Source organism: Empidonax traillii, unplaced genomic scaffold (genome assembly GCF_003031625.1).
Source record: "Empidonax traillii isolate 1590-97213 ecotype Southwest subspecies unplaced genomic scaffold, ASM303162v1 scaffold255:size705445, whole genome shotgun sequence".
NCBI lineage: Eukaryota > Metazoa > Chordata > Aves > Passeriformes > Tyrannidae > Empidonax > Empidonax traillii.
The window spans coordinates 411,084-439,081 of NW_020955448.1; the positions used below are offsets into that span (position 1 = coordinate 411,084).

The 27,998-nt window shown below is 46.5% G+C and overlaps 3 protein-coding genes across 5 annotated transcripts in view; 2 read left to right on the top strand and 1 right to left on the bottom strand.

Moving 5' to 3' along the window:
• The first annotated feature begins 362 nt into the window (after positions 1-362).
• Positions 363-12,201, top strand: NUP54 (nucleoporin 54). Of its 3 annotated transcripts, XM_027889169.1 has the most exons (13): positions 363-476; positions 1,836-1,997; positions 4,087-4,170; positions 4,272-4,406; positions 5,103-5,332; positions 7,374-7,561; positions 7,984-8,180; positions 8,865-8,919; positions 9,466-9,559; positions 10,034-10,141; positions 10,508-10,627; positions 10,964-11,074; positions 11,392-12,201. In XM_027889169.1, the coding sequence occupies exons 1-13, from the start codon at positions 425-427 to the stop codon at positions 11,518-11,520; spliced, it is 1,665 nt and encodes a 554-aa protein (XP_027744970.1). In that variant the 5' UTR covers positions 363-424; the 3' UTR covers positions 11,521-12,201. The 3 variants fall into 3 exon arrangements, with proteins under 3 accessions (XP_027744970.1, XP_027744968.1, XP_027744969.1); XM_027889167.1 differs by lacking the exon at positions 1,836-1,997 and having other exon boundaries at positions 366-476; XM_027889168.1 differs by lacking the exons at positions 363-476; positions 1,836-1,997 and adding an exon at positions 1,006-1,119.
• Positions 12,202-13,307: 1,106 nt separating this feature from the next.
• Positions 13,308-27,790, bottom strand: PPEF2 (protein phosphatase with EF-hand domain 2). The gene is made up of 17 exons (XM_027889173.1): positions 27,483-27,790; positions 24,544-24,728; positions 21,495-21,622; positions 20,913-20,970; positions 20,407-20,582; positions 19,448-19,562; positions 18,921-18,967; positions 18,348-18,514; positions 18,225-18,261; positions 17,991-18,140; positions 17,351-17,686; positions 16,390-16,575; positions 15,623-15,765; positions 15,032-15,138; positions 14,721-14,884; positions 14,323-14,410; positions 13,308-13,872 (listed from the first exon to the last, which is right to left on the bottom strand). The coding sequence occupies exons 2-17, from the start codon at positions 24,602-24,604 to the stop codon at positions 13,691-13,693; spliced, it is 2,145 nt and encodes a 714-aa protein (XP_027744974.1). The 5' UTR covers positions 24,605-24,728; positions 27,483-27,790; the 3' UTR covers positions 13,308-13,690.
• The window catches only part of RUFY3 (RUN and FYVE domain containing 3), a 79,609-nt gene continuing 71,161 nt past the window's right edge, over positions 19,551-27,998 (top strand). Inside the window, exons 1-2 of the mRNA XM_027889181.1 lie at positions 19,551-19,713; positions 22,742-22,828. The gene's annotated coding sequence lies outside the window, so the exon portion shown is untranslated. The remainder of the gene's footprint in view (positions 19,714-22,741; positions 22,829-27,998) is intronic.

The window sequence follows — 27,998 nt, forward strand, 5'->3', positions numbered from 1 at the left end:
CCAGGGGACGCCGGGATGGGCATACCCCCGACCTGGGGCGACCTGTGCCTGAGAATATTTTTGCCCGCGCAATCATTTTTAATCCCTGTTCGGCCTAAAGCAGGGCATTTTCTCCCTTCCATAGTCGGGGAAAAGAGTTGTTTGGGTTTATTACTGTTTATTATCCCTTTATTTCCCTGTCTCCCATGGTATAGTCCAACTTCCTGCCTCCCCCCCTCCCGCCGCCCGCGGTGGTACAGCCCGCTGGCGCCCGCCGATTGCGTCACCACCCGGCGCCCGCGCGTCGCCCGCGCCACCCGGAAGCGCTTTGGCGGCAGCGGCGGCGTCTCGTGCGCCGGGTTTTGTTCGCGGCCGGAGCCGCCGCGGGGGCTCGTACGCGCCTCCCGCGGGGGATCTGCCCCCGCGCTGCCACCCGAGTGGCCCCATGGCCTTCAACTTCGGCGGAACGGCGGGAGCCGGGGCCGCCAACCCGAGCGGTGAGCGCGGGGGGAGCGGGGCGGGGCTGGGCCGGGAGGGGCGGGGGGAGCCGGGCGGCGGGCAGCGCGCGCCCCCCCTCCGGCCAATGGGAACCGCGGCGCGTGCCCCTCGGCCAATGAGATCCCCGGCCCGCTCAGCGGCCCGCGCGGGCCCTCCCGCCAATGAGGAACGGCGGCGGCCGGCAGCACGTGCGGCCTAGGCTTTGCGAACCGCACGTGCCCCGCGCGTGCGAGGAACCGCGGTGGCGGCCCGCACGCGCCCCCCCGCCAATAGGAACCGCGGCCGCCTCAGAGCCCGCGCGTGCCCCCCGGCCAATAGGAGCGGCGATCGCCTCAGAGCCCGCGCGCCCCGCGGCCGCCTCAGAGCCCGCGCGTGCCCCCCAGCCAATAGGAGCGGCGATCGCCTCAGAGCCCGCGCGCCCCCCTGCCAGTGAGGACCGCGGTGGCGGCCGGCACGCGCCCTCCGGCCAATGGGCTGCGCGGCCGCCTCACGGCTGCCCCTCAGTGCCCCCCCTCAGTGCCCCCCGCGAGTCGCTCCCGCGGCGCCCGTGACGAGACCGTGCGTGTCTCTCCGGGCAGCGCTTTGCTTGCAATGACGTTCCCATTTGGATGAGGTGCCCTGGGAAGTTCGCTTTTGGCCAAGGTAAAACACGGCGTTTTAACTTGTAAAGGAAGAAAGACCTTTTTGGCCCGCTTGTTTTGTCGCTGTCAGGCGCGGTGAAGTGTAAGCCTAAGCCTTCCTTACACTCACTTGGTAAAATAAATCATTGCTGGCTCCTAGTAGACCATCTGAGCGAGTCCTTTGGACAGGTGCCAGCTTCACTGCAGATAGCCTGAATTTTACTGTGTGATTTCCCACTCCCGGTGTTTCACACACACTGGTTCTGGCCCCATCTGAAAGTGAACATTAACCTTGTGCTGCCTCTACACTGTGACAAGGTTTATTACACACACAGCCCAGTATCGGAGGGAATTGGGGGGTCACAGCCCAGGTCTTCCCACTGTCTGTGCAGAATGAACCTGTTGCAGCTGCATCTTGGGCACACTGGGATGGGATGCAGAAGGTAATTCACCAGCAAGGCTGGGGTGGGCAGATTTTGGGATGTAATTCGGATGTAACTGGAATAACTGAGGCACGTGTGGTGCCTCAGTTGCTAGAGGTGCGTTTTCATGCTTCCAGCAGCAATGTGTGGAGCTTTTAACTGTCCTCCTTGTGTCCGCTAAATAATACCTTACTCTTGTTTTTAACTGTGCCTGTCTTGTCCACGGGGATGGAAAAATGTTTCAAGGTTTTCTCTCCTGCGTTTTACTCAGAAGGACTAATGTTGCCTTGCTCTTTTTCTGCTTCCCACTTGTCAGGATTTGGTGGGCTTGAAACTGCAAACTCCACTGCCAGTGGGTTTAATTTTGGGGGTTTCGGATTAACTGCTAATCCCGCGGTGAATTTTAATATTGGGAATTTCGGTGTTTCCACTACCTCAACTCCACCCTTCAATTTTGGTAACAGTCTGGCAAGTGCAGGTAGATAATGCGGAAATACTTGTTCTGTGGTAAATGTTGCTAGCAGGGGTCCAAGAATTACATCCCAAACTGGGAATCTGGGACAGTACTAATCTTCATATCCAGTGAAGACTGGGAAGAAAAGCTCTGGAAGTGGAGGGGGTCTGAGAGCCATAGGCTTGTAGGGGATTTGCCTGTGAAATTCTGAAGGAATAGCTTTTAAAGGAAAAACAATCCTGTACCAAATACTCAGTCTGTGAAATGGGAATGAATTGGGGTCACCCCCCAGTCTGAAATTGGGCCTCAGTCAGAGCCAAACGGCACTGTCAGGTCTCCATTGAGATCCAGGCCACCCCTCACAACCCCAGAGCTGCTCCCTGTGCCACGTTTCCTGACATGAGATTCTTGGACTGCTGCAGTTCCGTTTTCATCTTCCCCCTGTGTTCTCATTGGCCTTGCGTTGGCTGTCATGAATGCACCACACCCCAGCAGTTTCTGTGGAGAAACAAATTGTATACGACCGGCACGAAAGCACAGCACAGCCCTGACCTGTTCCCCAAGTGCTGCTGAGCATCCCCAAACCTCCCCGGCTCTCTGGAGGGATGCTCGGTGCTCCAGAAGGGGCCCTGGGTGTCATGGGTGTGCTGGGCGGTGATTAAGAATACCCTTTGTGGCCCCATATAGATCCATCAGTGATGTCATTTCACCTTAAATCTTTCCTATTTTGTATAAAAACGCTGTGCTGGGTGGATTTCTAATGCTTTTGCTCATGTGGAATTATCCCGGGGATCCTGTTGCTGCTGCTCGTATAGGAATTCCATCCATTCCACAGTGCCGTTGCTCCCTGTGTCAGTGACTGTCATCTGCTGTGTGCACTCCAGGGACCTGGTTTGGGTTTATTTGCCGGAGACACTCTTGGGCTGTATTTCCTTGGCTGAATTTGAGCTGCTCCAAAAGAGAACTTGGGTATTTAATTTGGTTTCCCAATTTGCACTTTCAGATACCTTTCAAAGAAAGGATGACTAAAGAGTACAAAACCACCTAGAGATTGTGTCATTGGTGCTCCTGCCAGGGTGTTTCACGCGCTGGTAGGACAGAAACATGGATGTTACAGGGAACAACTGGTTATGTCCACTGGCATTAATATGTCTGCTGAACGGAGATAAAATGTGATTGCACGTCAGCCTTGGTTTAAGCTTTTTAACTTGGTTGTGTAGAGGAGGACTGCGAGTGTAGTAGATCTAAGGAACGTGGGGTTTTTTGGCATATGCATGTAAGTTAGCAGTGGCAGCATCTTTTTGACAAATCCTTTGTAGCACAGTGTCTTTCTTCGTTTGAACACGTGTAAAAACAGCCAGAAACAGAGAGAGAACTTGGTTTCCCTAAATAGTCAGCACTCCATAGGCTGCACTTTGGGCCGGCACTGCATTGGCACCACTGGAGCTCAGGCCCTCACTTAGGCCCTCTCCTGCTGCCCAGTGACTGCTTTTTCTGAAAATCTGTGGAAGGCTGATGATTGCTTTTGCATCCGTCTTCCTATACACGTGGTTGAACCTCCAAGTAAGGTTTAATGGGGAAGATGATAAGGAAGCTAGGCTTAAAGAAAAAAGGACCTACTAGAATTTTACCTGTGAATTTTCCCTGTAAGCAGCGTGACTGTAGACACCCTAACCTCAGGCTGTGATTTATTTCAAAGGGTTAGCAGTGCTTGAAAAGCTTACAAAACATCAGGTTGTTTATTAAACACTCAGCAGTGACACTGACCATAGGTGTTCCTGAGAATGAATGTAAGCAGTGCTACTATTAGTTGTGTCTGTCACAAGGGAAAGCACATCCTGCTGGTAAAGGAGCAGGATGTCAGTTGACAACTGCCTTTTTGTTTACTCTTTTGGCACACCACACAAGTTCTGGCTCTCTGGTCCATGTTTTCTCCCCCATTTCCTCGGGCAACGAGCTCGATCCCCCAGACCATCGTGAAGCACACGCTTGTGACATGTCCCATCCATGTGTCAGACCTGTATTCTCATCACCCCCCAAGCGCGGTCACTCGTGGTGCTGTGCCCGCTCTGCTCCGTGAGCCGCTGCCTGACTCCCAGTGTTTGTTTGGCAGGAGCGTTCGGAGGGTTTGGCACCACCACCACCACCGCGGCACCGGCATTCAGCTTCTCTGCGCCCACCAACACGGGCACCGGTGGTAAGAGAGTCTGACCTGTTGGCTTTAGAACAACCCCTGGGTGCTTTGGATTGCACTAGCACTATCCTCTTCTCTCAAAAATCCTCTCCTTTTTCCCCCAGGACTCTTTGGTGCCACCCAGAACAAAGGCTTTGGATTTGGCACTAGTTTTGGCACAGGAACTGGAACTGGCTTGGGTAGTGGGTTGGGAACTGGGCTTGGCTTTGGAGGCTTTGGAACCCAGCAGCAGCAGACCAGTGAGTATGGCCTTCTCTGCACTTAAACCTCTCTTAGCAGTGAGAGTGTAAGACTGTCACAGGTACTCAGGTAGCAGGGCAGAAGTGTACTGTAAAAAGAGGCTGTTTGTTACACACTTACCTCCTGATTGATGGAGACTCCCTCAGAAATTTGGCATTTGAAGTGCCTACATTTGCAGCACTTGCCTTTTTCATAACTAACTTTACTAGAGCTCAGGCAAGTTCCTGAGCTCCTGACAATATGTACCCCTTGGTTTAGTGGTGGTGGAAATCATAGTTACAGAATTGATGTTGCAGTCACAGCATTACTAGAAAGGGGAGGAAAACAGCATTGAGATCAGTTTAAATGTGAATTGGATGATGAGCTGCTGCAGGACCTGAGTCTGCTGAGTTTGTAACAACCAACCTGCCCTTCAGGTTTAGATATGGAAGGTGCCAGATGATGCTCTGGATCAGTACAGACCTCTCATTTAAAGAATAAAGAAAAAGTAGTTTTCTTCTAACTCAGCATTCAAGAACTACTGTTGTAGATGAAGATTAGGAGTGAAAAAGAAATTATTTATTTATTCTGTGCTTTTATTCTGCATCTCAGAATGTGAAAAGAAGTGGTGCCAATGATAGGCAGGTAGTAGGTGATAGCAAGTGAGTCTGGCATGGTTGGTCAGGGAATTAATTTGGATTTTCCATCCACCACAGCGTTAGGTAGCGGGTTGTTCAGTCAGCCTGCCCAGACACCCGCCCAGTCCAACCAGCTCATCAATACAGCCAGCGCCCTGTCAGCTCCGACACTCCTGGGGGATGAGAGGGATGCCATCCTGGCCAAGTGGAACCAGCTGCAGGCCTTCTGGGGAACGGGCAAAGGGTACTTCAACAACAACATCGCTCCCGTGGAGTTCACCCAGGAAAACCCCTTCTGCAGGTTTAAGGTGAGGAGTTGTACGGCTACCCAGAAAGGGCTCTGACACCCTTATTCTGTTTGCTGAGGCTAAGCATCTCACAGGTGATAAATCAGATTTTGTTACTGGTAAGAGTATTCTGAAACAGTGTTTTTTCAGGTAATCCACACAGTTCTGGTGCATGCTCATTAAAAGTTTCGAAGATGCTGGAAATCTGGGTGGTGTGGAGGGAGTAGATCATGAACCCAGGTGTGGATCATGAAAGTAACATTTTCTGTGATAGCATTCAGGTTAGTGTGTGTGTCACTGGAGCAAGTCTCTGGAAATGAATTTTAATGTGTATTTGTGTAGGTGACAATATGACAGAAAGTATGTAAAATCACTGCTTTAAAGTAACCCTCTGTGAACCTGGCCCGTGCCGGGTTAAAAGTCCACCAGCCTTCAGACTTGTGCCTTTATCCCTCCCATGCTCACACTGTATGAGCTCAGATGCTCCATTCCCTGTCTGGAGTCACCAGCAGTTCTCCTGGGGACAGAGAATATGTGGATCTTCATCCTCTGCCAATTCTGCCCCCGCTGACTGCCTTGCTAAGCCTCAGGCCTAGCAGGGGATTTGGGGCAGGTGTGGTGATGCCCTGCTTCCCCGAGCTGATTCTTTGAGTGCAAACCTTGTGACCTGAATGTAGGATAATACTTAATTAAGTCTAGTTCTGATTATGCACATTGTGAGACTTGTATAAAATTTTCGCAGCAGCTGAGTGCTTACCTAACAAATGTTTGGCTTGTGTTGCATTGCCTCATTCAGTGTTATTTTGTTGGCAATGCACCTGGAAGCTTAGTTTATTGTAAGTTGTTGTCTGAAATTGCTTTAGAGGCTTTGAAAAATAGGCAAGTGCAAGCTGTGTCATGGAAACTCAGTTATTTTAGAGTTTTATTTACCAAAAAGAGTGGTTTTCATTTTAGACAATGCCACATACTAGGTTCACCCTCGTCCCTATGACTCGAGTGTTTCTAATGCAGTTATGAATTCACATGCCTTAAGTGAAACACTGAAAAGTCCCATCTGTGCCAGCAATGGAAGATGCCTAAATAAAATAGGGGGAAGTTGGTGGCACAGGTATAGGAACAAAGCATCATAAGCTAGTTTGGTTATTGCCTCTGGAAGCGTCAGGGATCTGAGAAGAATGAGGCATTACCTGGAGGGTTTCACAGGCATTCAAGGAATCCACTTGCACACACTTCCAGATTTAGGGCAAATAAGAGGCACGCAGCTCTTAGCCAAGAAAAATGTGCCTCTAAGGTACATGTTACAGGCTACTGTTGAAAGGACCACAATGAAGTAAATAAAATGTTATTGTTTGAAAATACTTTGTTGCATAAAGAAGTCATGAAGGATTTATTTACTTAAAGCAGAAATAGCACAGGAGTGATGTGCTTCAAACCAAATTCTTCCCTGGCTGTCACTGTTGTGCTCTATGACAGGATGGCTTATTCTGCGAGGCTCACTGTGGCGGGGGACTGACTACCCACTGCTGACAAAACCAGGCTTTTGGGCACGTCCCCAACTTATTTTTCTCTTCCACTGAACTTGCAGGAGGGGAAAGGTGCGGGCCACCCACCCACATGCAGTGTCAGGGCCTCAAAAAGCCCCCACAGTCCACTCTGTCCCCTGTGGTGTGTTGGTGTGACAGCTCATAGGCAAGAGGAGATGAAAGCTGCCACTCTGCTTCTGCTTCTAATAACGTCTGGTCCTCTGGTCCCTTTTGAAATTTGGGAAAAGGGTAAATTTTGAAATGTTCCTGAACTCCCAATTTATAGGCTTTTCTATAAGATGGGAAATGGCTACTTAGGAACTTTCTGTAAAAATCCAAACTGCTTCAAAAGCTGCTCTACTGATATTTGTGTGAGAGAATGATTTAGAGAAGGATTACTTTTATGTTTCTGCAGTTCTGAGTATGTTGTAAGTTACATTTTGAACTAATTGGTCTAATCAGAGGGGTTTAGCCTGTCCCCTTCATGCCACTCTGGATATGCTTTTGCTAAGTAATATATCCTCATCTTTCCTTTGCAGGCTGTGGGTTACAGTCTAATGCCCAACAATAAAGACGAAGATGGCCTCGTGGTTTTGGTGTTTAACAGAAAAGAAGCAGATATTCGAAGCCAGCAGCAGCAGCTTGTGGAGTCACTACACAAAATTCTGGGGGGAAACCAGACCCTCACTATCAACATCGAAGGGGTTAAAACGATGCCAGATGACCAGTATGTGAACTTCCCATAGTTCTGCCTTTTTATCCAGGGCTGCATGTTGGAAAGGGTTGGTGCTTAAGTGTACTGCCTCCCCTTCTTGATTTTGGATCTGTTCATCCTGAGCTCAATTTGTATCTCTTGCTCCTTCATATTGCTTTTTATTAAGGCATTGAGTCCAGTAGCTTTCCAGAGGTTTTAGGTTATTCCCAGTGTAGTACCAGTGTCGCCATATCATGTAATGGTATGCACAGCTTTCCTCTCTCTGCCTCGCTGTGTTAAACCCTGCACTTACTGGTACTTCACATCTCAGTGAGCTAAAGGGAGTTAAGAGCCAGCTGGGAGAAGTGATCAGTTGGATTTGGGGCTGGTCTTGTTGTGTTAGTTCCTGCACGCTGCTGCCCCTTTCCTGACATTCCGCACTTTGTCCTGCTCAGGACAGAGGTGATCATTTACGTTGTGGAGCGCTCGCCCAACGGCACCTCGAGGAGAGTTCCCGCCACCACCCTCTACGCCCACTTCGAACAAGCCAACATCAAGTCGTCCCTGCAGCAGCTGGGGGTCAGCCTCTCCATGGCCAGGACAGAGCTGTCCCCAGCACAGGTCAAACAGCTCCTGCAGAACCCTCCTGCCGGTACGTGGGCTCAGCTTTTTGGGCTCTGGGATAAACGCAGCTGTCAGCCCACTGGAAACACCTTGGAAAGCTACAGGAGCTACAGACAGTGCACATACAGCTTTGTGTTAGAGTAGTTAAATGTTCTTCATGCCATTTTGTAAGATAACTTATCTTTATGTCTATAGCTTTTATATATGTTTGTGTTGAGGATACGAAAAGCTATGAAATCAGGATTGCAAAAAGAACTGGGCCTACTCATGCAGAAAAATCAGAGCTAGGTCCTACTGGGATTACTTTGCCAACTGGTTTTGGCTTCTGATCACTTTAATTAATGATTTTTTTTATATTTGGGTTTTTCACACAACTTGAAAAGGACAGATGACCCAACACAGTGGAAACAGTAGGAATTTCTCCCTTTAAAGTATGAATTATATGATGGGATCACGTGTGGGTCATTCCTTTCCACTGCCTTCAAACCAGCAGGAGTATTTGACAGCCTTTGGGACTGTACTTACTGCCACAGCTCAGCAACAGGACTTTTAAAAACTAGCCTCATTTAATTAACCTTAGTTTGTCTAATAGTTCAGCATAGTTCAGAGGGTTTGTGTATGCCATAGCAAATTTTCCTGCTTAGGAGCTGTAAGATGAGAAAGCGATTCAGATTTATCTGTACTAAAAAATGCCTTTGTTTGTTTTTTCCAGGTGTTGATCCTATTATTTGGGAACAAGCCAAAGTTGATAATCCTGATCCTGAAAAGTAAGTCCAATACTCAGTACTGCAACAAAACTTGGAAATGGGAGAAAGATAATTGCATAGTACCCTCCAGGTACTTGCAAGAAACATTTTAGAGAAGAACTTGGCCAAGTGCTGATCTCCTTGCAAACACTGAAGATTACTGGAAGTGCCTTTGTTAATCCCTTTACCCATTTAGGTGCTTAGGAACTGTCAGGATAAAGAGCTTTACTGGCATGACTCAGAGCTGTGGTGTCCTCCATTGCATGCACTAGTTATTGTGACTTATGTTTTGCAACCATTATGTTTTTTTCCCCCCTCTTCTTGCAGTTGAAGGTGATGCACCTTTGTACCCTCAGTAGTTACAGATAATTTGGGCTGATTTCTTTATAACAGTGGATTAGGTTGTTGGGAATAGTGAGGACACTAGAGCTTAGCAAAAGATATTATTTATTAACTTCAAAGCCCATGATTATCTGTACCTTTATATTAGATTCTGTTCATAATTATTAATCCATACCACAAATCCAGTAAAAAAATGTGTTGGAAGAAACATTTGTGTTCTTGTAGGCTTATTCCTGTGCCAATGGTGGGCTTCAAGGAACTGTTGAGAAGATTGAAGGTCCAAGATCAGATGACCAAGCAGCATCAAACTCGATTAGATGTAAGGTTGCTCATCTTTATCATGATTGCTTACGACTGCTGAAGGATGTGCTATTAAAATGAACCTCCCCCTGTGCCTCCTGTGTGTTGAAAACTGAAACCAGAACCATGTTCTTAATGTACTTCTTAAATATATCTTTTGCCCAAAAGGGAGCAGCACGGTTTGGCTTTTGTTTCAGGTTCAAGCTTGCTCTGTTGTTAGACTAAATTAGACTAGCTCAGTGAAGGTGTACTGGTATGGACTGCAATTTAGGCAACCAGTTTTCCAATGCCTTCTGAAAATCCCAGTTGCAGAAAAAAATAAATACAAAGCAGAGTAGCTGAAGTAGCAGAAGGCTTTCTAAAAGCATCTGTGGCAATGACACTAAGTTGCTGGGCTGTGTAGTGCCGCGAATCTCCCCATTTTAAATCAGGACTGATGTGTTCTGTTGTCACAAACTCCTCTGACTTCCAGCTGCCTCCATGTCCTCTGCAGATAATATCAGAAGATATCAGCGAGCTGCAGAAAAACCAAACAACAACTATGGCAAAAATCGCACAGTACAAAAGGAAGCTGATGGCACTTTCTCACAGAACATTGCAGGTAACAGGGGTAGTGTCAATAGCTCCTTTGACACACAGTGTAGTGCCAGGAACAGAAAGAGCAGGAGGCCTATGCCAGCTTGTGCATAGCCAGTGTTGAAAAGTTCTGACTTCAGCTAAGTGGTGTTCACTTAAGTACCAGGCAGAGCTCTTGGGGAAAGCTTCAGGTCCACAGTACTTGAGAACCTTCTCTCTCCCTTCTCAGGGCAGTCCTGTGGCTTCTGGGTGTCTCACAGCGGCAGACTGAGTGACAGAAAAGTCCAATGAGACCCATGCTGAAAGAAGGGCAAAAAGACATATGAATGGAGTGGTGGGGAAAGAAAAGGGCCAAGTCTTCTCTAATGAACCTATAAGGCTTCTTTTGTAGGTGTTAATAAAGCAGGAGATCCAAAGGAAAAGTGGTTATGCCATCCAAGCAGATGAGGAGCAGCTCCGTGTACAGTTGGATACGATTCAGTGTGAACTTAACGCACCAACGCAGTTCAAGGTAGGTAGTTAATAGAACTCTGCTACTCTTTTCTTACTAAAAAAAAAAAAAAAATAAAAAGTTTGTTTGCCAAACCATGCATGGTGTATTTGTTGTGGAAAGCTGTCAGCAGTCCAGCAGCATTACCAAGAGTAGCAGTGCACACATTGCTGCGTGACTGATATAAGTACTCAAGTATTTTTGAGTTCTTGGAGTATTGGAGTCGCTTGTCCTTTGTACATCTTCCAGAACATTTAGAAATCGAATGAACAGCTGTTGTTCCAGTCCTGGTGACTGAAGGAATGGTACATGCTGGAGCTCTGGCAGATGTTTGATTGAAGCCTCTTTCTCCTGCAGGGCAGACTGAATGAGCTCATGTCCCAGATCAGGATGCAGAACCACTTTGGAGCAGTGCGGGCTGAAGAGCGCTATTACATAGATGCAGACCTCTTAAGGGAAATCAAGCAAGTAAGTGTGACTGGGTAGAATCCTTTTTGAACTTCATTTAAGCCAGATACACACTTGACTGTACCTAGAATGCCATGTTCTTGGAATTGTTTGATTAAGTCATTTTTACTGTTCTCAGTGCCAGTGCATCAATGCTGCACAAAACCACTCTAGGGAGTTAGGATTTTAGTGCAGAAAACGCTGTTATTCCTTCTTCCAAGAAATTATGCTAGTCTGTTTCGTGTGCCAAAGGCACCAGTCATGACACCTTTGGGAAATATTACTTATTGTCAGCAAAGTTGGACTGTGCTCACACTGGTTTCTTTAACTACCTGCAGCACCTGAAGCAGCAGCAAGAAGGACTCAGTCACCTAATCAGCATCATCAAGGATGACTTGGAGGACATCAAGCTAATAGAACACGGGCTGAATGAGAGCATTCCCATCAGAGGAGGAGTCTTCAGTTGACTGGATGCTGCAGGGCTTACACAGAACACATTAGTCCAGTTCATGGCTCACCTTCCAAGGCTAAAACTGTTGAGGTAAAATAAAAGGTATCTTGTAGGAGCAATGCTATTTTGGCTGTTACCTTTAGAATTAGCAAAGCCTCTTCTAAGCTTTTAAAATTGACCTTTGGAAGGTTTATATTTTGTAAAGCTGTATATGCTTTAACAAAAGAAGGAAAACTGAATCTGTTCAGATACTGGTTTACTATAAAACTATATGTACTATTGTACATTTTTTTCTTTTTTTCCTTTTTTTACAACAGCATTGTCCTAGAAATGCAGTGCTGAGGGGATTGCTTCACTTGTGACTTGGTTTGTGGAAAGCTTAGCCCCCTTCCATGTTTCTGTTCAAACGATCAAGTAACATTGTGTAAACAGTTAAACCGTTATGGGGATGTTAGTTGCTGTTAACTACGTTGGTCCCTGCAATACCAGTAGTTTACTGGGGCAAGCTGCAGGAACTTGCTTCCAGTTTCTGTCCTTCCTTTGGACTGCACGCATCTGAAGGTCATGTTTTTATCACTTTACATACATGAATTATACAGAGCTTCGGTGCCCCTCTAAGCAACAGAATGTCTGGACGTTGTCTTCTGCCTTTTTTTAATTGCCCAAGAGTAATAAATTCAGTCTGACTTTGTAATAACTGGTGTGTGGTGTTGGCTCTCGGTTACATCAGTGATGCTGCTCACAGCTCCAGGTAAGTGCTCTTCACCCTGCTCCAGGCACTGCAAGGAATGGGCACAGAGATGGCACTGGATGGCACAGAGCTGCTGGCAGCCTCAGTCCCCCAACCAAGCTACACAGCCATGTCCCTTACATCCTACCTGGTAGCAAGTGCTGCAGGGCAGGCACCTCCTCCGTGCAGTGGAGAGCCGGTTTTAACACCACTCCCCTCTTAAAAAATTCACTGATAATAACTGAAACAAAAAAACCAAAACTGTGTTACCTTCAGTAAGAGTTTGTACAGCAGAAACAGAGGAGGCAGAATAATTTTGTCCATTAGCCACCAAAACAAAATAAATCCCATTCGTAAAACTTGATAGATGGAAAAACAAAAATACACCCTAAGCATGCTGCAGCATGTATAGTCACGAGAGAGTGTTTGTGGAAGCCTGCTTCCATTACAGTCGAAAAAAGTATATGTGGAACTCGTAAATGGGAAAAGGATTTAGTTTGCTTTTGAAAGCATCTTTTCAATTAATAAAATGTCTCCTCTGTGCAATACAGGCTCTAACATGGGCTCTTGAAAGAAATCAAATGTCTCTACAATTCTCTTTCTCAGGGGTTGGGGTAGTAGTCTACTAGTAGTTAAGTGAATTCTTCTGCCATGGTTCCCCTGCTAGTCTGATTGTGCTGCAAGTTTGAGATACTTTTTTTTTTTTTCTTTGTAAGCTTTTCAAACCTCAACACACTTTGTTCCACTTACTAAGCTGCAATTGTAACATGCTCTGAAAAACCGTGAATATGAAGGACAGGCTCCCTAACAGGAAACACTTCCCCGGGTTTTGAAGTAATTAGTCACTTTCCTAAACAAGTCCCCCTGCTAGAGAGAGTGTTACACTTTGGAGGTGGCTTTTTTTTTTCCCAAGTGTTGCTCCACTGAACATATTTAGTTGCCTCCAACTTACAGAACAAGCTTACCACAGCAAAGGAACACCAGCAGAAGTAGGTGTCATCACCGGAACAGCACTGCTGCTCACAGAGCTTACAAGCTAGGGGAAACAAATACAGCCAAGAAACAGTAGTCTAGAAAAAAAACTGTTTATTAAAAGGAACCCCCTGATCAAACAGGTGCTACCTTGTTAAAACCAAGTAATACCTTTACTTCCATTTTACTACTTTTGAATAAAGTAGTACTACTGTAGCTAAGATAGAACTGTAACTTAAGTTGCATCTTCCCTTTGTGCAGTCCTTTCTATTTAAAATGCAGTTTTTTGTACAAATGGTCAGAATTGCAGTGCATGTATTTTGCCTGTTGCCTCTCCCTGATGGGTCACAGCTGCTGCTCTCTGTTTGGGGTACCTGCCTTCCCCTTCCCCGCTTGGCATCCGCAGGCACTCTGCAGTTGGGTGGGACGCAGTCCCGGCTGCTCAGACACAAAGGCATTGGACATGACAGCCCTGGGTGGACTCTCACGCCTGGCACTGCCTGACAAGGCGGAAGGCCTCCAGGAACTCGTTGAAGTCGATGTTCCCATCCTTATTGAAATCAATGCTGCGAACCAAGTCGTTGATGCCATCGTCCGTGAGCTCAATGTTCATGTGGGAGCTGAACAGCTTCCAGGTCTGCTGGAATTCCTCAAATGAGATGAGACCTGTGGAGAAGTGTTTCACATGCTGCAACTCCATCTCCTAGTGTGGAGAACACGGACTAAAACACAACTTAAAGCAGCAAAGAGACATAATATGAATTGGGAAAACAAAAGGCAAAGACTATTTTATCTTTCCCAAAATAATTTGGTGGAGATTACTGCTTGAAAGCAGGTCCTAATTACACTGCATTACTGACTGTCACTTTTCTCATCACAATTTTTCTGCTAAACTCCTCCAGAAAAAAGAATTATTCATTCTCTAGCTGGATTGCACACACTTGAAAACTCATCTTGTTTGTGGAAAAATGCAATGGCATTTCAGAAGCCTGTGAGAGAGCAGAAGGATCCAAGCCCTAAACAGTTAAATAAAAACACCTCTGTATGTACTAAAGGGAGCCCCTAAGTAGAAGGGAACACAAGGCAGTGACCAACATCCCCTGCACACCTGCTTACCTGAATGGTCCCTGTCTATAATCCTGAATATTGTCTCCAAGTTGGATCTGTTCCGGTAAATGACTTCCAGCAGGCTTGACTGGATGTGCTGAAAGAGAACATGATCAGACTCACTCTACCCTTCTGGCAGCCCTCTGTCCTGAGTGATTACTGCACATCTCCCCAGTAAATACAAAACATTTCTTCCTCAAGAACGCGGCAGCAGTGCCTTATCAAACAGGTGTGTAATAACTGGACGCTCTGTGCAACTGCAGTACAGACCATCAGCAGCCTGTCCCTACCAACAGCACTTTTCCAGGCTGTGACCATGGCAGAGTTGGATGTGCTGGGTGTAATTAAGAAACTGCAATCAGAGTGAAATACACTTTTCCTACCCGCAAGCCTGCATCCAGAGTTACCTCTTGGCTCCGCTGCTCCATGGCCAGGTCATCCAGCCAGGATTTGTATTCCAGCATGCCATCCTCCGTGCTGCGCACCAGCTGCGGTCTCAGCATTCGCCAGGGCAGACCCAGGCGCAGGACTGACTCCACTGCTGTCGCCCAGTTGCTCAGCGTGATCCTTCCTGGAGGGAAAGGGAGAGACAAGGAGACCTCTGGGACTCTAGCAGCTGAAGGCACAGGAAGTGAGGGGTCTTCCAACCAGCCACTCAATGTAGTCAGTTCAGCCCTGCCCTAGCAGGTGACTCACACATCCCTCAGCTCAGCTGTACCTGTGTTGTCCTCATCGTAGGCCTTGAACGCGCTGATGAGGGCGGAGGTGTGAGCAAAGAGCTTCTCCCGCAGGGCTCGGAAGGCAGACTCCTCTACTCTGCTGATTCTGGAGGATGCAGAACAGAGAGAAGCACATGAAGGACTTGCAAGAGAAGCTGCACCTTCACAGTCCTCTGGCTTGTCTGTGGATTTCCTAGAGCCTCACACAACTCCTCTGCACAGCTACAGCTACATCTCTGCTCGTAGCAACGCACTACATGCCCAGGGCACACCGCTGATGCAGGAATCCCCACATCAATACGTAAAGTAGTAGAGCAGAAGGGAACCTCAAGGGTTAAAAGTTAAAAGTTGACTTTGAAAAGAGAAACTGAAAAATTACTCTGTAAAGAAAATGCCCTTGGGATCTTGTAACACTCCCTCCTCAATCCCTGAGCAGCCTCCCTCTAACTTCTGCACAAAGTTTGAATCCTCCTCGAGGGCTAGTATTTAGAAAATCAAGCTGTCAAAGTTCAGCTCCAGAATCTCTCAAAGGCCACAGAGTTACCCTTTTGGAATTTTGACTTGAATCCAGAGCAATCAGAACACCTTGCCTTTGGGTCATGGTGAGCGTATGGGCCGCCTTGTTTGCTTGGTACTGAACGAAGTGGGGCACGAGGTCCGGTCCCAGCTTCACGTAGGCTCCCCTGTTGCTGCCAATCTCATAGTAGTTTGAGGCTGAAAATATGGTCAGCACCTAAACCCCAAAAAAGAGAGACATTTACAGTCAGTGCATGCATCCTGTAACATATACGTACATGTAAACAGCACCTGTCATCCCATCCAGAATCCAGACTGTGGGAGAGTGAAGTTGCAGCTGGCCTGGAAGCCTTACACATGCAAGCTCCACAAGGGCAGCACAGATCTCATGGATCTGGCCACATATCGGGCTTCTGTGATTTCACTGTGCTCTCCCAACAAATCCACTGCCTAGAGCAGAGTGTGCACCTGATGAAGTCATTGAAGTGACACTGAGTCCTCTGAGAGCAGTGCTTGGCTGCAGCAGCTCAGTAATACCTTCTGTATGCCATCTTCAGGAACAGCTGCACTAAGTAGGGGCCATGGTACCAGTGGGTTTACATCTTCCCTGCTGCCACACACGAGGACATCCTCTACCTGCTCAGCCATGGCCCCAGCAGAGCAGGTGGCTCCAGACAGCCCTAACAGCTGGAAATGCTTCAATAACTCCCAATAAGGCTGTTCCGTGGTGTTGCATGTACTTAAAAGTCCCACTGGAAGAAACTTAAAGCTGAGAGAAGCCACTCCTACAGCAATCCTACCCTGGAAGGATGAAGACACAAGCCATCCCCCTCACACTGACCTTCCGGCTGTGACAGAACTCGTAGCCCTCTTGCTTGCACTCATGGGAGCGGATGAGGAACTGCAAGTTGTATTTCTCAAGGAACTTCTCTGTCACATCAGGCCCAAAGTAGCAGCCACCACCTCGCACCTTGTTTGCTCTGCAGCCCTCCTGAGGCATGGGGTCACTCCAGAGAATGTTTAGGATCTGAAAGGATTGCAAGAGTTCACTGAATAAAGTGTACCCACAGCAGATATCACCTGCCAGGCTTTACTAGGCAAATATAGCTCAGTCTCTGAATCTCTCCCTGCACTGCTGCAGTTACCATAGTGCAGGGGAACAGACATGTTTCCCGCATTCCAGCTGAGCTGTCACAGACCTGGGCCACCTTAGAGATGACAGTATTGCTGGCCTGAAGTTACAGGCACACCCGGGGAAAGAGAGGTGTCCAAAAATCAGATCTGATACAAGCTTTGCCTTTGCCACCTCTAAGATGTCCAAGAGCCTTGCTTGTCCTTCTCCATCCTAAAGCACAAGTCCCAGGGCAAGAACACCCTCCAGATTCTGAGGGCACAAGCAGGCTTAGTATTAAACTCCTTTATTCTCTACCGAGGACACTCTGCAGCCTCCAGAAATTCAAGTGCTGACTCAGTAACTACTGTCTGGATTAAAGTTTAATCTCTTTAACCGTGACCTCAATATACAGCTTTACACTGAAAAGATGTGCAGCACTGGGATGTCTTATGTAATGTGGAATAAGTAACCATGGTTACAGAACACTCAGAGGAGAATTACAGACAAGAAAACCAAAGAAACCAAGTCCCCAAGGAGGTAGCATAGGTGCCTAACAAAATATCCCCGGGGCAGCAGAGATCACCATGTGCTGACAGTACAGCCCTTACTGGCCATTTAGCACTGAAGGATCAACTACTGCAGGAGGCACCCATGGCTCACCAAGCTCAGGGCCCCACAGACTGCTCACCTGCTGCCACTCCTCCTGGTGAGTCCAGCACGGCTCATCCCCATACTTCAGGGAGACCATGCTGGAGTAGGTGAGCTCCTCTGGCTCCGACTCGCTGATGTCCACCAGCCGGCGGCACGTGTCGATTTGCTCCTGCACCGTCTGCCGGAGCCACTTGGAGAACTCCAGCCTGTTAGCTGTGCTGGGAGCCTGGGCTGGTTGGGGTTGCAGAGATAGCCTAGGAGCTGCCTCGTTCCCTGCTGCATCAGCCTCTGATTTGCTCTCCCCGTTTATGTTCCACATTTCCGCTTTTCTATTTGACTCCTTCCTTTTCTTCATTCTTAATACAGAAATAAACTGAAAGAATGAGAGAAATGGAGCTGATCACACTGCTTGGAAACCCACACCTCCAGTTGTATCATCTTCCATTGGCTGACCAAGTGACCCAGACCTCCAAGTCCCAATTCCCTTTGCTGTCATCAGCTGCTGATTAACTAGCACCATCCACTTGGATGTGCCATTCTGGGTTTACAGCTGGGCCCCATACCCATCAGATCTCCTTATGGACTCCATGCTGCACAAAAGGCAGAGCACACGGATTTAATCTGCAATGGGAACTACGCTGCAGAACAAAGGAAAGGAAGTAGGAAATGAAACCTACTTTGTCCCTTTGAATTTTCTCAAGCATGTCCAGGTCAGTGGTGTCAGAGATGCCCCCGTGTAGAATAAGGACTTTCTGATCTATCAGAGTGGCCAGGGGCAGCCAGCAGAAGACATTGTGGAACATCCTTAAGATTTTCTTCCCATGCACCTAGGAGGGCAGGTCAGAAAGGAAAAGATGAAGCATCCGGTCTTCAAAGTTTCACATATAAAGGAGACACAAACATATGCCTACCCTGTATTTCTGCATCACTTCCTTGGTGAAGCCATAGCTAAAGGAACAGGAGAAAGGCAGTTGAGTGGGAGGATTTCACACAAAACCCTTGACATGGCTCTCAGCCCTGCACAGAACCCGTACCGTAAGTTGACCATGTGGTCCTCGTGGTTCCCACGGTTGAGGTGAACCTCCTTTGGATAGATCAACAGGAAGGTAAAGAGGATGATGAGGATCTCAAGGGACTGTTTGCCTCTGTCTACAAAGTCTCCATTAAACACATAGGACTTGGAAGGGGAAGGAAGGCCATTCTGTAAAAGCAAGGAACAGGTGGATGTTACCAGAGAGGCCTTGTGGTCTCCATATGCCTCCCCCCCACAGCTGCACAGTCTGTCACTCCTGTCCCAGGTTACCTTACACAATACATATCCTGACTTGGGTTTATTCTGTAGAGCCCCAGTGCCAAAAGCAGTGGAAGTCAGCAAGGGTTGCTATTGGTATCAGCACTCAAAAAATGCCCACTGGCACTACCAAAATGGACATGGATATCAGATTTCAAAGTCATCAAGGGAATAAGCTGCTGCTTTATGAAGGCTTTTAATACCAATGCAACTGACCTGGAGAACTGGACATGAAAGGCCCCATATTGCAAACAGTTCTCAGCATGACCTGTGCAATACCTCTCCTAGTGCCTCCCTCTCCAGATTTGGTGCCTACCTTATAAAATATGAGGAACAAGTCATCCAGCTGGCCGTGCAAGTCTCCTAAGAGGTACAAAGACAGGTCAGTGTGTTTACCTTGAACTTAAAAAGACACTAATAAATAACTTCCTATGAAGTGTCTCCTTTATAAGTTAACAACCACTGAAACACTTTGGAAAGTGCAAAGTAAATGTTTCCTTACACTAAGGCAGTGTGCCTGGAGGAAAAGGACATGATGTAAGGCTTGAGTTGAAGCCTGAAAAGGACAGCTAAAAACAGCTGACTGCATGCAGGAGTTTTGAGGCCAGTCCTCAGCTGGGGCAGTTTCTGTGGTTTAGTAAAACTCCTCCACATTTGGGGTGACAGAACAAAGACAACTCAGGTATTTCAGACAGACAGTTGTCTCTCAGTGCATCACACATGCTTACAGACAGCATTTGTGTTTCATGTTCCATGCTAAACACAGAGGAGGGCATCGTGATCTCTGCCATTCCACGCCTTTCCCACCGCTCCCACTTGAGCATCCCGCAGTCTCTGACATACCACACACAGTGACCTCCTCGCTGTAGCAGGTGGAGACGTGGCTGATGTTTGGCAGCTGCTTGAGGTGCTTCCTGGTCTCATGCAGAAGGTTTAAGACATAGCGAGCGTGGAGCTGCTACTGGGAGAAAGCCAAGGGATTAAAGCAGGAAATCACTGGCCTCTGAGCAGCACCACAGCTCTGTCTGCAAAGGGCCCACCAGAACAGCCCAGATGGGAGAAACTTGCCCTGGGACAAATTTCAGGGAAATTCCAGCCCAGTATCACAGGTAAGGGGCTGTTCCTCTAGATCTTTCTTAGCTTCCCCCCATTAAACCAAGCCACACATTTCCATGTGTCCTGCAGAAACATACTTGTTCCAAGCCAGGGTGTAAGCATTTAATATAGATGGGACATAAGACATTTGATTTGGGAATTGGTTTTTTTGGAGGAGTGTTTTGGTCTATTCTGCAGTTCAGCACCTTGACTGAGGATGGCAGCAGAACACTGCAGTTGTACGAGGGCTTGTTGTGTTAGTGCTGCTGAAGTGGTACTGGACTTCCTCCAAGACCTCACAATTTACATTTTAAATGCAAGTCAGTCGTGTGGCACAAAACATTTTAATTGGCTGTTTCCATCTGGGCCGTGCTATGTTTTTTTGCAAGTGCAGAAATCTGAACAAAAACTGAGAAAAAGATTAAATGTGAGCTGTTGTGGATTTCTTCCTTTAGGAATTAAATTCAGGTTGATACTGGTACACGCCCCCACATAAAGTTTGCAGTTTTGTCAGAATTGCATTTTCAGAAAGAAAAAAACTCCCATGGCAGGGGAAAATATTATATCATTTCCGCCCCCTGCTGTTTAACAGCCTGCCAGCTTGTTACACTCCATACACCTTAGCCTGTTGGGAAGGCTAAAATCAAATTAACTATCCTACATCCCCCCCGAGAAGGGGAAAGCATAATTCCTGTTGGGATCCTTACTTGTTTCTGTTTGAAAGCTTCCAGCAAGGCAGTTGCATGGTCAGGAAGGAGTGGGAAAGAGAGATGGGGTCCAGTGTAGGAGTCTGGCACCTCTATGGATTCATAGTCACAGTATTTTTCCAGCTCTGCCTCTTTGTAGCTTTCTCCAGTTATGAACATGCGACTGATAAAATCCCCTGGATGCAGATCAGGGGGTTTAATTGATTTTTTCCAAAAAGAGAGAGACAAGAAAAAGTTGATTAGTTCAAGGTACCATTCTAGTAATTTTCAAAGAAAAGCTGTTTGGTTCAGCTGCAACTCAGGCCCATAGAGCCTGGGTCCTGGTTCAACACTGCTACACAATTGCAGTGGGGGACAGGCTATAGGGACAAATTTCCATGTGTATGTGTCAGGCAGGATGGATTCTTGCTTCAGAAATGGGCTCTGCAAAGTCCTACTCAGTCAGGATCATGAGACCCCACCAGCAGTGCTGTGTTCAGCTCCAGCTATTTCACATGGAAACTTACTCTCTTTGCTGCTGCTTGGCGTGAACTGCTCCATGAGGTAACTGAAGAAGTTGTGAAGCTGCAAGAGAGAGAGCCCATCATTCATCCTGTTTTTAAATTCTGCAGAGTGGCAACTTAGCACGACCATCTTTCTGGAAGTATTATGTCTGCCCTTCTAATGTACAACAAATCACACTGTACCAATGAAAGTTTGGAGTACCTTGTGATGAAGGCAAGCAGTAGCTTTACCTGCAGCCAAACAGGCACAAATACAGCTACAAGCCCTCCCTTCTCCCTGCCTGACAGCAAGGCAACCATCTAATAGAATCATAATTGGAGTTAAGGTATAACAAAACAAATAGACTTGCCTATTATGTTCAGACTTTACAAAAACAACATTAATGGTCTTTATGGCTTTCTTTCAAGGCTCATAACTTCAGGTTTCATATGACACTAGCAGGCAGGGAATCAAACAGGCTCAAAGGGGGCACAAAACCTAGTCTTTAGCCCACTGAAGCACTTATGGGGTTACCAGCCAGCAGCAGGCGAGCCTGTGGCACAGAAAACACCTCACTATGTTTCCCGACTTGCTTGTCACAGTACCTTGATCTGGTCCTGCTCGCAGGCATACTCGATGGATTGGAAGATTCTCCAGGTGCAGCGGCGGCGCATCTCCAGCCGAGCAACATAGCGCCGATACCACTGCTGGATCAAAACAGCTGCCTTGAAAGCTGGGGGACAGACAGAGCCGAGCTGAGCTACCCTGCTACTGCTCCTTCACCAGCCCTAAAAATTACAGAGGAACCTCTGCATGTTCAGGACAAGTCCTCACTAATTGTATTCCGATGCCTAAATATTAAGGGCAACAAATCATCCACTTTTCAACACATTGCAAAAGGTTGACCTGGTCCTGCCTGACCAGAGACCTCTGAAGCACTCCTAGCCACTACTGCTGGCTCCTCAGCACCACCATTAACAGCTTAAAGACCCAAACACATCCTTCAGCATTAATAGACAATTTCCTCCGTTTCCATCTCCCTTGATCATAATGTCACCTTACAGTCTCTAGATGCCAAGGCTTCAAGAAACCAGACATTTGACCTGGGTCACACAAAGAGATGGGAGGAAATAAGACACCAAGTCCTCTTCCACAGCCTTAAAAATATTGTCTACCTCCCTTTATGCCAAATATTTACCTCAGCTTTTGCAGTTCTGGAAGAACTTGAGGGAACCTAGTGTAGCATAAATGTTAACATACCATTACCTCAAAATAAAGACTAAATTACCACCCAGAGTGAAAAAAGGAAAACACAGCTTTGACCCCTTAAGGAATGAGATGGCAGGAATTTTCAGCTGCCTGTTTGTGGTTCAATCCATCACCAGCATCAGGCACTTCTTTCAGAATGGCAGCTATTTGCCCTGATCTTTTCAGCATACTCATTCCCCTGCATTTCCCCAATTCCAGTGTTTCATTAAAAGATTATTTCAGTTAAGGTGTGTGCATACTTGGACTCAAGTATGCTGGTGCAGTTTCCCATTTCCTTTTTCAAGTTCTGCCACAGAACTTCATGTACCTCTAGAAACTCTTCCATCCTCCCCAGCTGGCTTTGATCCCACTTGGACCAGTTCTGCTACTCAGCATCTCTCTTCTGATTACACTGTGTCCCTTCCTTTCTGGATCCCTACCCTTTGAGAGACTAAGAGATCATATTAATTCAATTAGCTTGTATTAATAACATAAACCACCCTTCATGTACTTCAGCAGGAAACAGTGACCTTTCCCTAGAGAAGATAACCTGATGGCTTAGGTATTGAAAATAATAACCCTTTTAAATATGGTTCTGTTTCAGCACTGGGAACGAACAAGCACAAAAAGAGACGTGTCGCAGCTACTGTGCAGCAGGGAACTGAGTCACAGTGAAGTCGTGGGCAAGAAGGTAAGACTTGGCCAGTTATTCTTGAATAACTGCTGTATTCTGTGCCTGAGCCTTCTCTCATGTTGAGCAAATGCTTACTGGTCTGCTGGGCTTGGAAAGAAATCCCTAGTGGTGACTCCACACATACCAGTCAAAACCAGATCCTTTGAAACAGTTAAAATAAAACTCAGGGAAGACACACTATCAAGTGCACAATTAACATATATACCACCATCCACAGCATTTAAGCTCCAGATGGACAAGGCACTGATTTTTCACTCTGCTTTTACACAGACTGAGTCTGCAATACCTGCAAGGCCAGTGTTCTAATTTACCAGCTTACCTGGGTGAGTTTCACCTGGGAGGCTTTGTACCAGTTTAGATAAAACTAGTCAAAAAGGGAGAGAAAGATTCATCCACATTTTATGAGGGTCCAAGGCACATATCATGATAAGCTCCTGAAAGGATGCCACAGTGGCAGCACTCAAGCCAAAATATGAACACTTGTGTAAGCAGTATAGCTCACACATCAGCTTACAGGAGGGATTCCCCATCCCCTTCTTCACTCAAGGGCAGGGCCAGTTGAACAGCTCTGCTGGCTACACTTTGCATAAGGAGCAGCCTCTGGACCTGGTACAGGTAAGACAGGATGACACCTGGCACATCGCATGTGGGTGTAAAGTCCTAAGCAGCTCCTCATCTGCAGATCACCAGATCTGAAGGATTGAGAAGCACAGGTAAGAAATCCAAAGAGGTTTTACTGCCATGGGAAACTGTTGCTGAGGTATCAGATGTAACACAGGATTTCAAATAACTAGTTTTATGTTACACTATATTATCTGAAAATAACCCTGAACTTGGGGAAGTCCACGGTTCTCTGGTGCCATGGGTGATAGACAAATCTAACTTAAAAGGTGGAGTTTTTTAACAAAAATTACAAACGAAGTCAGCGTATCCCTACTTTGTTCATTTCTAAACACAATCCCTCTTTTCAAAGCACTTGCAAACAGTTTGCCCCAGCCTGATGTTCTGCCACTGCCTGATACAAACAATAATGAAATGAAAGTTAATTTTTTTAACACTTCCCTATGTGTAAAGTCCCCTTCAAACTTCCTTTGTTCCACAGCCAGATCTAGGCACGCACTCGTGAAATTGGTGCTATCACACACAGAGTTCCATAAAAATGGATCATTACAGCTTTGAGAGCCATAAACAGGTTAAAGTCATTAGAAGAGATTAAGAGCACTGCGCTGATATAACTAGGGAAAAAAGCACACTTTTCAGCTTTCTGTAGCCACACCATCTCACCTTCTTTAGAGCCAGATTTGTTTTGGCTTTGTTAATGCTTCTGCCTTAGCAGTCCTGCACTACTAACAGCCTTGGAAAACAGCCCAGACAATGAGCAGGTTGGCAAGTCTGTCTCAGTGCCAGCACACGACAACACACGCTTTAGTCAGCAAGTCATTAGGCCATCAGGTGTCAGTTCTAACTGCTGCTTCATATCTGGTCAGGTTAGGGGTGATTTTAATCTAATCCTGGCCTAAATAGTTGTTTTCTCAAGCCTGTTAGTCTTCTGCCTGACAGCTGAGAATCCTTGTCACAGGATCCTGAAATGCAGAACCTCAGCTCAACGCTATCAGGGAAACCAGGTAACCCAGCACACAAACACATGCACCACACCCTCCCTAAAGCACGTGCACAAACAGGAAAAGATGACTTCTCAAAGAGTCACTCACCGTTTTCAGACTTCTGCAGGGAGTACTTGTAATTGACATTCACAGAACTACCAGATCCCATGTTCTCCAGCCAATGCTCCAATGGTGCAGACTGGCCCAGTGTCACCAAAACCACCAAAGAGATGCAGCAAACACCATTCGGTCAGAATCAAAACAGCTGCAACACGTCCCACAGTGCTGAGAATCTACAATTAAATATATTAACACGTTGGATTAATGATCAGATGGCCTCTCATGCTCAAGTACATCCTCCACTATCAGTTTTTTTCCAGCTACTTGGGTGTCTTTCAGATGATCCAGAAGGAGGATTTCTATCTCACTCTTTACAGTTTCAAGTCAGCTATATAAATAGGAACCAGTTCAGCACCTTTCCTAGTTGCATGAAAATAGAGACTGCATATCTAGATACTGTGATTGTATGGCAGATGTATAAGAAGTTTTTCAGTACTGATCAGGAACTATAAAAGCCATGAAGTTGATTGATTACCAATCAGTATGTGTGGACAAATATTCATGCATGTAGTCAGCTGTGAAGGATAACTCATTATGAGGGATGAACACACATGGTATTTAATCTTATTATCTGTGCAGTACCACAGGTGGAGGGTAGTTAAGTCTAAACCAACAATAACCTATTGTAAGAAAATAATCAGCTTTGTTCAACACTGCTTTCCTTCACCTCTTGCATATGCTACAGTGTAGGAGCACATTATGCCATCACTTGCCAGTATAGAAGAGCAGGACAGCCAGACCTTGGTAACTGGAAGGAAGCTCCGGTCAGAGCAAACAGATCTTCTTTCCAGATCAGGTCAAGTGCTGAAGTATTTCACTTTGAGGACAACCAGAACGCTGTTCACAGCCACCATTCCCCTGGTAAAAAAAACAGTCACGTACTACTGCCAAAGCAGCCCCAGGCGGTATTACAAAATAATTAATTTTTTAATCTAACTCAGAATTTGCAAGGGCAGAAAACAGAAATGGAGGGAAGGAAATAAACACCTGTAAAAATGCTAAGCCTGGTGCTTGCAGGGTACCATAGCTCAGAAGGCTTTGAAGAGTCAGGACAGAGTAACTACAGAGGTCCTTCTCCCCAGCAAAGTCCTCCTTTCCCCACCTCCTGCAATCTTTGTGCCTCCTGCAATCTCCTTCCACTTACCCCACGTCTCTCCTCCCAAAATAGCTCCGATCCACACAAATACCGATTGCAGCAGCACGTCCGGTGTTGCGTAAGGTAGGCATGTGCCATGCTGGCTCAGGAAGGTGAGCCCTGCTCAGCCACACGGCAGCATGGCAAGGTTCCAAGGCAGAGCAAGTGTTGCAATTCTCTCCCTTGTCCAGGATGCCCAAGTGTACAATGGCATCTTCACAGTAACTGGGTGATGCAACAGGAAGGTACAAAGCAATGCTCTCATTTTATTCTAGCATCGTTTTATATCAGTGTCAGAAATGGCCTGAAATCACCACTGAATTATATACAACTTCATCTGCTGCTTTACAGCATTTATGCTTAAATAATGCAGGTGGATCTGACAATTTCTCAGGTTAACTACTCCAAGGGACAATTGCACACAAAGGCAGGATCCCTAACACGTAAGGGGCCCTTATTTGTAATGCCCTGTGCCAGCTTCAAGGGGAGGAGGTGGCTTCAGCTTTTGGAAGAGATGGGTACCTTTAAAGATACTCTTAAAAATGCAAACATAAGCAATAAGGTCCTTTTTCAGGTAATAGAACAATTCCAGATGAGCTTTGAAAAATGGAGAACAGACCTGAAGCAAACACTTGAGTACAGGGTTTGGTACTTTGCTTTAAGGATGTGTTCAAGGGTACTGCCTGTCTGTTTTGTTGAAATGGGGCTTTGGAATTAAGATTACCTTTGGCAACACAGAAAAATGTTTTCCCTCATTTCCTTCCTAACCTACAAAACAAAGGCATTTATTATTCAGGCAGCCCTATGTGAAACAAATCTTGGCCATCCATCCCAGGAAATGGCTTAGTATTAGTGTGCTTTAGAAGCACCTGCAGAGTACCAGCATAGGCAACAGCACCTATCTGTTTATCATATGAACAGACTTTATCAACAGGTCCCTCCCAAGCAGCTCCTGGAGCTGTGAACTCTTTCAAGTTCATGGCCCTCAGATTTTTGTGAGGGCCACAGCCCAAAGAGTGCACAACAGTAAACCAGAATCCAGTGGAATCAAACCTGTTCCAGGGGTGGTAGGAGTGAGAAAAAAATCCACTAGTCCAACTGCTCAGCACCTCTGATCCTTCCTCATCCACCCAACAGGAAGGTGCACCCTTCCCTTTCTAAAAAAAAAGCATAACCTGGAAGGTTTGCTCATGTTCAACAGCAGCATCAGCTCAAATACAGCCTGTCCTAAACAGCCAGGCAAGACAACATGATGCACTGGGGAAGTGACCAGCTACTGACTGCTCCTTCCTCTCCATGCTCTTAGCCACCATTCAGGGTCTCAGTAGGCACCCACAGACATGTAGGGAAAATGTTCCCTGTTCACCAGAGTAATATTCCACAGGCAGGAGAAACACATAACAGTCAGACTCCAGAAACTTCATGAACCATTGGATACCACTTCTTGGAAGTCTTCCAGTGCAAGCTGTCAACTTGCTGAATAATGGTATCTAATACCACAAGACTCAGGAAAACTCAGGCAAATCCATTTGGGTCAAGCAACCCAAAACAGGAACAAAACCAGCTTCCTGCCTAAGCACAAATATTATTTTAGCTTCTTCAAAACAAAACCAAGTGACAGCATTAACTAAATCCTACATACTCTGAGTCTGTGCACATTGAAAATGTGTGCAGAATGAGGTGCTCAACCCACAGGCCAGGAACACCACAGCTAACAGGAATCCTGCTCCAAAACAGGGCTCCTAAGAAAAGTGACACTGCATGGATCATACACAACAGGAGCCCCACTAACCTGCCCATTTTATAGACAGCCCAGCAGCTGAGGGAACAGATCAGCAGAACATGGGAGGCAATGGGAGAACAGACTTACTGAGAGTTTAACAGGGAAAAACCTGAAAGATGTTGGAGGGAAAGTTTCACTGAAAGAAAAACAGCAACAGTTTAGGAGCTACAGATTAATTAATAAAATAACCAAATACTCTTCCCATGTAGCACTAGGGAAAGTAATGATCCTGCCTTGCCCCCAGGAGTAAATACTTATGTATGGCCCACGTGTACATTGGACTCAGCATATCTTGTAGCTGGAAAGGAAATGGTGAAGCTTGTTTTATTTCTACACACACCCCCACACACTGTTAGTGCACTGCCAAAAAAGTCAGTTTCAGACAAAAACCCCTCAAATGCAGTTTTATACAGCTCAGCATACAAAAAGGATATTTCACCTCAAACTATGGGTGCTCAACATAAAACCCTGTCACAAAAACAAAAGGCAAAATGCAACTTACCTTGCCAATTCTTAAGTTAGGGA

Coding starts and splice junctions, on each gene's coding strand:
- NUP54 (XM_027889169.1), top strand. CDS start 425: ATGGCCTTCAACTTCGGCGGAACGGCGGGAGCCGGGGCCGCCAACCCG. Junction 4,171..4,271: donor CACCAACACGGGCACCGGTG/GTAAGAGAGTCT, acceptor TTTTTCCCCCAG/GACTCTTTGGTGCCACCCAG. Junction 7,562..7,983: donor AAAACGATGCCAGATGACCA/GTATGTGAACTT, acceptor TGTCCTGCTCAG/GACAGAGGTGATCATTTACG.
- PPEF2 (XM_027889173.1), bottom strand. CDS start 24,604: ATGGGATCTGGTAGTTCTGTGAATGTCAATTACAAGTACTCCCTGCAG. Junction 20,971..21,494: donor GCGAGCAGGACCAGATCAAG/GTACTGTGACAA, acceptor TCTCTCTTGCAG/CTTCACAACTTCTTCAGTTA. Junction 18,968..19,447: donor CGAGGAGGTCACTGTGTGTG/GTATGTCAGAGA, acceptor TGTACCTCTTAG/GAGACTTGCACGGCCAGCTG.